Genomic DNA, 11167 nt, shown 5'->3' on the forward strand with positions numbered 1-11167 from the left:
CCCCCGAACCCCCACCCCCACCCCATAACTAAATAACAAACACTACGATATCCAACAAATTACAACGTACAAGCTTGTAATGTTAAGATTAGTAATGAAAGACCCGTAATGTTTCAACAATAATAATAAAAATAATGTCTGTATAAGTAATATAATCATTCACATAGTTTCGAATCATCATTAAAATGTCAACATAGACAAGTTCCAAGAAGAAAAATGAGTATTTGTTGGTTTTTTGTTTATGGAATTTGCGGTTTGAGATTTAGAAGTTGATAATAGATAATGCAAGTGGTATGGTATAAACTATAGGCTGCTTATAAATCTGTTACAGACCTGACTATATATCTATCATAGACCTAAAAATCTTAATTCTACTGCCTATTAATAAAACAAGCCAACTTAGAAGATTGAAGCATATTAAAACCAAATCGAAATCAAACAACACTAAAAAATTCTAGACTGTATCACTGAAAACATAAAGGCAGAGGATTACCATTTATGGTTTCACAAACCGAGCAATCTTGGAAAGCACTGTTCTTAAACTTCGGATACCAGCTCCAGATTTTGAGCTTACCATCACCTGAATAAAAGCCAAAAACAAAAGGTATCATTTTTGTAACCAAAACTCAAACTAAAGCTAAAAAATGTGCACTTCTTACCGCAGGCTGAACAACAGACTTGTTTGCCTTGAGTTTCTGCAAGATAGTGCATGTACAATGATCAAGTTATGGGGATACTTGAAATAGGTTAGAATTTAGATTAAAGGGACATGACATTTTTCTAAGTTCACCTCTTCAATTTGCATGGCTCGTCGTGCCACATCTATTGGGAAAACCGTGTCTGTCTTGGTTAAAATGATCTGGTATTTCGTTTGAGCTCTGTACAATACGACAGAAGATTTAAACCTCAAATCAGCAGCAAGCTAACAACTATGCAAAGAAGAAAGAGTTTTCTTGAATTTTTTAAATATCTTTCCATCCTGTGAGAAGGGGGTGTATAATATATACCATAACTAATTGAGAAAAGACAAATTTAAAAGATAACATTCTATTTCTTACTCTAGGAAAATGAAGTCTCCTAAAACAATGCTAATTAATTAACACAATCAACACTTACATAGGCATGACGAAATGTACTATTTAGACCAGAGAATAGGCGACAATTCTATCTAGCTAACTCCAATATTGGACAGATGACCTTTTTATCTTTTAATAAGTAGGAAATTAATTTCTTTGTACCTCTCCATTAAATCAACAAGCTCATGATCCGTTTGTTTCATGCCCCACTTTGTATCAATCAAAAGGCAGACTCTCTTTAGACCAATACGTGTAGAAACATACTCTTTCACCTGCAAATTGGAGCATTCAAAGAGAGCACATGTTCAAAACTAATACAAAGAAACCTGAACATTTTGTTAGTACCAACAAATGCAAGAAGTAACACGAGTAAAGCCCCGAAAGGTCAAAACTTATCGCCTACTCACAAGATCCTCCCAAGCTTCTTTCACTTCTTCTTTTGCATAAGCAAAACCATATCCCGGCAAATCAACCATGCACATTTTTGAACCAAGCGTGAAGAAGTTAATAGTCTGCAGATGTGCATATTGTTATCTTACATGTATAGCAGGAAACCAACTTCTGTTCAGGAAACAAGTGTCACCTGAGTGAGGCCAGGCTTATCTGATGTCCGTACAACACCCCATTGCCTGGTCAACGCATTTAGTAAAGATGACTTTCCCACGTTTGACCTTCCTATTCCAAGGAACAAATATCATAAAAGCAGTTTCCTAATTCCCAATCACTTGAATTCTTTATGTTTAACTTGTAATCAATTGATTCTAGCACACCAAAAGCTTGTATAACAAACTAGTCCTCCAAAAAGAATGTGACATCAAAAGGGGAAAAGATGAGAATCAAACATCAGATAACTAGGATAGCAGAAACTGTTGTGAATTTCTGTATTTTAATTACAGAAATGTTTCGTAAACCAACACATCGAGATGTATCATAATGACAGTTATACGTCAAGACTCCCAAATGTGTGAGCTTTGACAGTTAACTCTGTGGAACATGCATTATATGGATATAACTCATTAAATGGTGTGCTTTCCAGTAACAAGCAGCTTTCAAGAGGATGAATATTTAACGTAAATTGAATGTCAAAAAAAGAAAAGAAAGGGGTAGCCCATTGCATCATTCATGCAGGTCCAGTAAGGACCGCACCCCAAGGGGCGTAATATAGGCAGCCTATCCTGACACAAGCATCCATAGTCGATAAGAAGATGGTGATATTATTTTTTTGATGAAGAGATGCTGATGTCATTTCTTACAAAACAAAAGCTCATTAGAAAGCCATAAAAGGAGGAGAAAAGGAAAGTCAAGCATTCATGCCAAGCATAAAGGAACTTAAAAAAGAGAAGGGACTGATCAGTAAACCTGCAAATGCAATCTCTGGAAGATCTGCAGGGGGAAATGACGAGGAAACCTTAGCTGCAGCGAAAAATTCCAACCTATTCCTGAACACCTATAGAAAGAGTAAGTTATAATTAAGTACAGTATACTGAAAAAAGAACATGGGCATCATATGTGGCTTCATACTATGATGAAACATCGACCTAAAGACATGCCAAGGTTTAGATAACAATTAACATGTAAATTATTGTACCGGTTCTTCAATCCGCTCCCTTTCTGAGCTTGTTGAGAAAGGAATGTTATCTAAAGGAGCAGAGAGTTCAATGTTATAGCCTGCCCTCTTTATCTGAATATCACGTCTACGACCCAACAACTGCAATACAAATTCGAGGAATTAAGACTTTAGACAAAAATACTGAACACTGAGATGTCTGCACTAATATTGGCAATCAAACAAACAAATCCTAGTCAAAGTGATTACGTTGTCTTCCACAAAAGAAAGAATAGATGGACTGGGGCATATTGCACGAAATTGTGCATTCTTCGACAGTTCAACATTTTTCGTTTTTGCTGAATCTTCTTGCTTTTCCTTATTGTTATCTGAAAGCAATGGAAATGAGTTCAGAGGAAAAGTCTTAATCTACTTAACCACAGATGATTAAGTAGATTACATGACATAAAAATAGCACGGATAAATAATTGCATAAACACGAACACTAGGAACGCCCGTTAAAAGCAAAAATAGTTCATCTCCTTGGAACACAATTGCTCCAGGAAAATAAGTAAATCCTCTACCACTTATCAAAAAAGCAAGTATTCAAAGAATCACAGGCCATATTCTTACAGACCTGCCAATTTACTTGTTAAATAAAAAGTACTCCATCTATTTCATTTAATATGCTTAATTTGAGTATTTGACTAGGCACATAATTTTAAAAATTAAAAAAGACTTTTGAATCTTGGGGTTTAAACTATAAGTATGAAAACAACTTTTGTATCTTGTTGCCTTAAACATGTCATTTCTACAAGAGAGTTATTAAGGGTAAATGGGAATGTTGGAATTAAACACTTAAGTTTTTTTTTATAGACTGAACAGGAAATGTGTTTAGGAAAGCAAGACACATGAATAGAAATGGATGGACCATGTAATGTAATTCCTTGAACAAAATTTTATACTAGAAAGCTAAGTTGCTTGAACTCTTCACTTACAGCGCCACACCCATGTTGCGACGACACAATTGTGGGTGTGGATCCATACCGGATTTGGTCAACCAATTTTGGGTACATTGACCAAAATCAACAGATAATCTTTGGACAAATTCAATGATTTTTTAATCAAAACAAAACTAAGGTGAAACTGAAGAAAATGGAGTACCTTATACATAGAAATTTCTATGTCAGGTCCTTTTCTTTATATCACCTCCTTTCAAGGATTCACCTCTTGATCAATATTTTATAATCATAACACCTTCTAAGTTGTCCACATAATGTATCATAATTTAGACATATAACTCTAAATTTAGATATTGAAATTTTCTGTAACCGAATTCTCAAATCTGTATCTGTGTCTTAAAATTAGATCACGAAGGATCAGACCTCTAGATACCACCCATATCAGAAACCCATACCGAGACCAAGTAATTTAGCTATAAGGCCTTCTATAAAATCAATTTACAATATAAAGTCACACATCAATAAAAGATATAGAACTGTGTGAGCTGGCTCACATTCCCCGTCTTAGACCAAATAAAAAGGAGGAGAATTTGCAATAGGTTGGCACACAGCATAATACTAGTCGATTCATAATGAATAATATTAAACTTAGACATGATTAAATGGAGCATCATGGATAGAGAGAACTCATATAGCAAAACCAACTTGCTTAGGATTAACGCATACTAGTAGCAGTTGTCTAAATAGTTCTATGTTGATCATTGATGAAAGAAAACGCCACAGATTATAGCACGTAAAGAGTGGTCTTTAACTTCCAAACTAGTACAAGCCCCGTTCTTAATCTTTCAAACTATCAAAGAAAGAATTGGTAATAATCCAAGCCAAAGATTTAAACTTTACACAACAACCACAAACTAAGTATAATCCCACTACTAGTAGTCTAGGAAGTGTGATGTGTATGTAGCCATAGCCCTCTACCTTTATGAATATAGAGAGTTGTTTCTGATAGAAACTCCGCTTAACTAAGCATATCAAAAATCAAGTATAAGAGAACAAGTAGTATAACAAATAACACAATAGCTGAAAACAGATACTACTAATCAATGCAATTGAGCTTAGATGATTTTTGAGACTTACCTATACTTGTTACTCCATCATCAAGCCTCTTATTGGAGGTATCATGACGATCTAATCGAATACCTCGCTTTTTCTTCTTCTTAGGCCTTTCTTCAGTTAATCCCAAATTCTTCTTGTCCTGAACCTTCTTCCTCGAAAATAATTCAGTTTTTTGCTTGCTCCCACTCTGTTTTCTCACCGTAACATTTTCTTCTCCCATTTTGACGCATTTCACTTTTCCCTCAGTATTGTTGAACTTTCTACGTTCGCCATGTAAAGTATTTTTTCTAGAAATAGAAAACTTTTCTTGCGTCTCCGAATCCATTTTACGTTCTGGTTTTCTTCTATGAGAAGTTCCAATAGTTACTTTACTTTCCATATCTCGTTGAGGAAAAACTTTCTTCCTTTTCCCAACGAAAATCCCAGACTTGCCATTCATTTTATCGAAAATGGTGATGAATTGCAGAAGCTCGATGAAGAAGAAGAAGAAGATGAAAATGGCTAACTATTTGTTCTGTGCCCTTTTTAACGTATTTTGGGCCCTGAATTCAGACCAGCCAAATTTCAGACTTAGGCCCAAAAGGTTATATTGGTCTGGCCCTTATTTATTCGGGAAAACATGAGCAACTTTCACATATAATAACAAACATAAAAATCATATTCGTATATGTTATAACTATAGTTTGCATAATTTCACTCCATAACAAATTTTATGTTTGCTGTGGAATTTTTGATTTGTATTTCGCTAGATACATCAAATTTCATATAAGTTGTTTAGTTTTGTATAAATTCATTGTATAATAAAATCTGTATTTGTATAATTATAAGTGTATATGACGACTGTATATGTATTTTTATTTGTATTAGTGTATACACTTTCCTTTTACTTTTATGCAAACATAAACGCTTCTTATACATTTTATACCGAAATGTATAAAATGACTAACTGTACACCAAAAATGGCTAATTGTATACCGAATCAGATGACAAAAGAATGGAATATTTGCTGCGAATTACAAATAAAATAAATTGTGGCTATAGTGTTTAATTTGAATTAATAATTTGCTATTTCATACAATTTCCTCAAAAAAATTAGTATTTAAATATTATCATATCCTCTAAAATTTTCTACCATTTGAAAAAAGTCCCTACTCTTAGATACATCACTTTAATAACAACGATTGTAATGTTAAAGACATGAATTCACTAGATAAATAAAAGTCCACAGTTTTATTGAAAAATAATATAAATCGGTTCGATCCGGTTAGATTTGATCAGTTCGACTAATTTTTCATATTTTTTTGACACCCCATAACATAAACCAAACTAACGAGAAAACAACCGCAACAATAACAACGACAACAATGTTAAAGACATGAATTCACTAGATAAATATGTAACTAATTTTTTAAGAAAATATTAAAGTGTATATATATACAAATACGCCGACATCATATGAAGACAATACGAAAATAAAATACATTTCTGGACGTGAAATACATCCCCGTGATCTCTACAAGCCCAAATTTGAATCGTGATAATAGAGTGACACTGCTTGCATAAAATCCGTCACAAGACGGTATTTTTTGGTCTATATCCTACTTATATCACGACCAAATACTAAAGTTGTCAACCAATTAATTAGAACATAAAATTTGTTCCTTTTACTCACTACACGAGTTAAATATGCTGAACGCCAAACAAAAAAACTTGTGAATCCTGCAAGAGATACACCTTTTGCTTCCTGCAAACACAAGTTAATTTTATCGGATAATTAATGAACACATTTCTTTTAAAAAAAAGAACACTAAATAGATTTACAATTAAGGTACAAAATGCGCTTAAAAACATGAAAAGTTAAGGTTCAAAATTCACCAGAAACAAAAAAAATACTGAAGTGATGCATGCATTCTAATGTGTCTAAGCTCTTGGTCGATATAATTACTCGATATTTATGTTGATAGGAGATATCAACAACAAATAACTTAGAATTTAATTAAAGTACGTTCAAACTAGACACCACAGTAATAAAGAAAAGGAATATAGATGTAAAAAAAGAAAGAGGAAAACCTTGCTCTCTCTAAGGTCCACAAGGGCCTTGTATCTTCCAATAGTAGCCATGCTTCCCAAATGTTTGTAGACAAATGGATCTCCCAAGTTAATGTTTTGTGCACAATTGGCATGTCCTCCACCTTCTTTTCCCACCTTGTTCAACAAACTTGCCAAATATTTTCCCTGCCTCTCTGCAACCTCATCAAACACAACAAACATCCTAAGACAATTTAAACACATTATTTACCTTAAAATTTTGTGTCGCACACATGGGCGGAGCCAACATTGTGGTTGCGAGGTTCGATTGAACTCAGTAGCTTAGTGTCATGACTAAAGATTAGTGAGTAAGTTGTCAAGTGTTGCACGGAGCTTTAGTGAGACTCTAAGTCCATGACATTAGGCTCAAACCTTATGTTTGTGTTACAAACAATTGTTTTTAAATGTATAAATAATCTATTTAGAACTCGATAAGCAAAATGAATTTTGATTCACAACTCATACTTACTTGGGCCAGAGCTGGAAGAACTTGTCTGCCTGTACTTTCAAGAAAACCACTACAATCACCAATTGAGTATACATCTTGTACCGATGGGACGCGTAACCATTCATCAATTCCAATCCTATTAATTCATGGAGAGTTATCAGTACAACACTTACAAACAACTAATATCATGAATATCCTTCGCCCCTTATCTTAGAGTCTCCGTGATTTTCTTTAAACCTCACGATGTGAACAAAGGTCGATGAATCTTAAGAAAACGTATACTTACCTCCCTTTAGCTTTTGGTATATCAAGTGAGTTAACAAAAGGTGAAGGGCCAACACCAGTAGACCACACTAACAGACCATAGGGGACGTTTGTGCCATCGCTAAGAATTATCTTCTCTGGTTGCACATCTTGGACAAGGCCTCGCACAAGACGAACTCCTGACTGAAAACTGAACAAATTAATCACAACACAATCCAACAGTACAATGTTGAGTTCAGAGTTCAAACATATATAGCACAAAAAACAGAGAATCACATATACATTCGATCAGTATATATCTCTCACCTTAGTCAACTGTTTAGTTGCATATACACGTAAACGATCATCAAAGGAGGATAATATCTCATTTGCCTGTCAATTAAAGGACACACATGTTATTTCAAGACTCAAAACACTGCTATAGACACAATGAATATAGAAATTGAAACAAGCTTGCCTCAATCAACGTGACGTGAATGTAGTCTTTGACATGAGCATATCTTTGATGAACATCCTTCAAGATAAAATCACTAAGTTCGCCACTAAACTCAACTCCTGTCGGACCACCTCCAACTACAACGCAATGTAAGAGTCTACGCTTTTCTTCCTCACTAACTCCTGCCTCATCCATAACCAAAAGTGAGAAGAAATCAACGTTGTCCCCGATCATGACTTAACTTCATCATACAATATAACAGTGAAGTCACAAAACTATGTGTGGATTGCTCAAAACATACAAAAGACACGATCATCACTTGCCACATGAGGCTAATTTGCATATGTATGTTCTGATCATTTGTATTTTCTTAAGCACTTCACACATAGTTTGTATAGTTGGTATGAGTTTACTATTATAACGGGGGAAGTTTAGTGACCATACGTGAAATTTAACATTATAACGAAAACAACAAATACCAGGCACATCAGACAACATGAGATTTAGAAGTAGTTTCCTCCGTATTTCCTGAGCATGATGAACTTCACGAAGAAATGTAGCGTGCTCGTTTACACCTTTAATTCCAAATGTCAAAGCATGAGCTCCTGATGCAATGACTAACTTGTCATATGAAACATTAAAGTTCCATGGCTCCAAGGTTTCAACTCCCTCTGTCACAGTTTGGCATTGTATCTACAAGTACCACACAAATTGCTAAAGAAACAGATTGAGAAGAATCTAAGTGTACAATTATAGCATTCAAGGTTACGATCTAGTGGTCAATGAAACCATGAGGCCTCATGTGTATAGAGTTACTCGATAACTGTGCTGATGAGAGTAGTAGTAGGTATCATGTAGAAATAGGTAGCTTACTTGAATGCAATAATTTTTTTAAAAAAAGGGGAAAAACAATAAAAGAAACAAACTATGCATACCACATATTTTATCAAAATTAATGTCATTGCACCACGTACCCTAGCTAGTGATCAATAAAGTAGATGAAAAAACTCATGAGGCCTCATATGGATAGAGTTACTTGGTAACTATGCTGGTGGGAGGTAATAGATAGACGTAAAAAAACTAGGTGTGCACAAACTGGACTGAACATCACGATTATGAAAAAGAAGAAGAAAAACAAAAAACAATAAAAGGAGAAAACTAGGAACACCACATGTTTATCAGAATCAATGTCATTGCACCAAAGGGCGTGTCCTAATGGTCAATAAAGTGGATAAAAAATCACGAGGCTTCATCTGAACAGAGTTACTCGATAATTGTGCTAATGGGAGGTAATAGGTATACAATACAGAAACTAGGGTATGAACAATCACGATTATGAATAAACAATAAAAGGAGAAAACTAGGCATATATACCACATGTTTATCAAAATCAATGTCATTGCACCAAAGGACTTATCCTAGTGGTCAATAAAGTGGATAAAAAAAATCATGAGTCCTTATATGGATAGCGTTACTATGTGCTGGTGGGAGGTAATAGATACACGGTAAAGAAACTAGGTGTGCACAAACTGGTATGAACACCACGATTATGAAAAAAGAAAAAAAAAGGAGCAAAGTAGGCACATACCATATGATTATCAAAATCAATGGCATTGCAATTAGCAAGAAAGAAATAAGAAGTTGGTTGTGTTGAAACAGCAGGTTGAATCCTTCCAATAGGTTCAGCAACAGACCTAAACTCAAGAGTACCAACACAAGTAGATGCTAATAATGGAGTGAACACCATATGATTCCTAGGTGACACACACACAACATCATAAATATTTGTATCAATGTCTTTCATTAGCCTACATCCTGCCCATCCAGAACCTAACACAACAATTCTTGGCTTTTGGTCACTTTTTGTTGCTTCCAGACCAACAACATGATGGTTAGTTGAATAGTGTTTAGTGAATTGTAGAAATTGAGTTAGTAAAGGTGAGGCTAATGGAGTTATAGATTTGTAAGATGATGATTGGTTTGTAATTGTTTTGGAGATTTTGATGAGATTCTTGAACCATGGCATTGTGTCACAAAAAATAAAATGAACTTCTAGTTTTTGTTGGCAAAATATTTATTTTTTTATGTGAAAAAACAAAGTTTTAGCTCAAGTAATAGTAACACATATACCACCTACACTTGTCATTCTTCAACAATGACAATCTCTTATTTTTCTATCAAATCAATATGTAATATGTTCTTTTATTTATTTTCCTTGGTTTAGTTTGCTGATTTATGTATCCTCTATTAATTAGATAAGAATTATTTACTTTTAGGTAAATATTTCACATTGATGAAATAGTTTGTTCTTAATTTTGTTGATTATGGTATCTTCTAATAAATGAAAAGAGATTAATTTTATTTAACTTCGTTGATTCTTATATTCGCTAATTAATTAGATAAGGTGTTATTTAATTTTGAAAAAACATTTTGCATGACTGAAATAATTTTTAATATCCGATACGATTTCCAAGTTTTATTATTGTATTATTGTAGTAATATTTATGTATTAAATACTTTTAAACAAACTATTAGAATAAACTTTCTTAAAATACTATCATAATAATATTCTAATTTTATGACTTTTAAAAGTTTAATTTGGTGCAAACTAACGGATAGGGAATAGGTGGCATATAACATATATACCACAAGTGGAGTGATCAAGTGGGGTCCCCATTGTAGATAAGGAGTACCCTTGAGCAAAAGGTGTTGTACCTTTGGAAGTTTTATTTTTTATTTTTTATTTTTTGCAATAGAAACATTTTATTTGAGATGATATCTTTTGGCATAATAGACATTTTAATTTGACATTAACTAATAACTTAATTCTCCAATTTTATGAATGCACTTTTAGATATCTCAATTTGTTTTTACTGTATCAGTTAAACGTCTCAACTTATAAAATAATCATGTAGACACTTTCGGAATTTATGTGTCAAGTTAATATTAATGTCTACAAGACACAATTACATAAAACTTGCATAATTGCATGCAAGTTTGATGTGTTTGATCGGATTATGTACAACAAAAGTTGTATACAACTTATATGTAAGTGGTATATTTTGATCGAATTCTGTATAAATAAAAACTTATATATAAAATATATGCTTTGACCGGATTTGTAGATGTTTTGTAAAAAAACACTCTAGCTACTTTTGAAAACTTAAAACCCTAGCTAAAGCAGGTAAATACTGTCTCAATTTTGTATCTATAGGGGAAAAACTCATATAT

The 11167-nt window shown here is 33.6% G+C and overlaps 2 protein-coding genes across 3 annotated transcripts in view; both read right to left on the reverse strand.

The window, feature by feature from the left end:
* Positions 1-5250, reverse strand: part of LOC107021406 (probable GTP-binding protein EngB) — a 6403-nt gene extending 1153 nt beyond the window's left edge. The window contains exons 1-10 of one of the 2 annotated variants that reach the window (XM_015222065.2): positions 4722-5250; positions 2893-3011; positions 2665-2784; positions 2436-2523; positions 1660-1751; positions 1484-1588; positions 1239-1348; positions 791-878; positions 660-695; positions 494-580 (exon numbers count right to left, since the gene is read on the reverse strand). In XM_015222065.2, coding sequence (XP_015077551.1) covers positions 497-580; positions 660-695; positions 791-878; positions 1239-1348; positions 1484-1588; positions 1660-1751; positions 2436-2523; positions 2665-2784; positions 2893-3011; positions 4722-5139 — 1260 coding nt within the window. In that variant the 5' untranslated portion in view covers positions 5140-5250 and the 3' untranslated portion in view covers positions 494-496. The remainder of the gene's footprint in view (positions 1-493; positions 581-659; positions 696-790; positions 879-1238; positions 1349-1483; positions 1589-1659; positions 1752-2435; positions 2524-2664; positions 2785-2892; positions 3012-4721) is intronic. The other variant, XM_027917443.1, reaches the window with a different exon arrangement.
* An 839-nt stretch (positions 5251-6089) lies between these two features.
* On the reverse strand, positions 6090-10076 carry LOC107023410 (internal alternative NAD(P)H-ubiquinone oxidoreductase A1, mitochondrial). Its single transcript, XM_015224100.2, has 8 exons — positions 9525-10076; positions 8416-8629; positions 7958-8118; positions 7807-7872; positions 7523-7683; positions 7258-7372; positions 6771-6950; positions 6090-6444 (listed from the first exon to the last, which is right to left on the reverse strand). The coding sequence occupies exons 1-8, from the start codon at positions 9960-9962 to the stop codon at positions 6292-6294; spliced, it is 1488 nt and encodes a 495-aa protein (XP_015079586.1). The 5' UTR covers positions 9963-10076; the 3' UTR covers positions 6090-6291.
* Between the last annotated feature and the right edge of the window lie 1091 nt (positions 10077-11167).

Source organism: Solanum pennellii, chromosome 6, assembly GCF_001406875.1.
Source record: "Solanum pennellii chromosome 6, SPENNV200".
NCBI classification, from domain to species: Eukaryota; Viridiplantae; Streptophyta; class Magnoliopsida; order Solanales; family Solanaceae; genus Solanum; species Solanum pennellii.

What these genes read in the sequence shown, in the direction of transcription:
- LOC107023410 (XM_015224100.2), bottom strand. Translation starts at nt 9,962, where the DNA reads ATGCCATGGTTCAAGAATCTCATCAAAATCTCCAAAACAATTACAAAC. An exon ending in TTCACGTCACGTTGATTGAG is followed by an intron (nt 7,873 to 7,957) that starts GCAAGCTTGTTT and finishes TTTAATTGACAG; the next exon opens with GCAAATGAGATATTATCCTC. An exon ending in TTCTTCCAGCTCTGGCCCAA is followed by an intron (nt 6,951 to 7,257) that starts GTAAGTATGAGT and finishes GTGTTTGATGAG; the next exon opens with GTTGCAGAGAGGCAGGGAAA.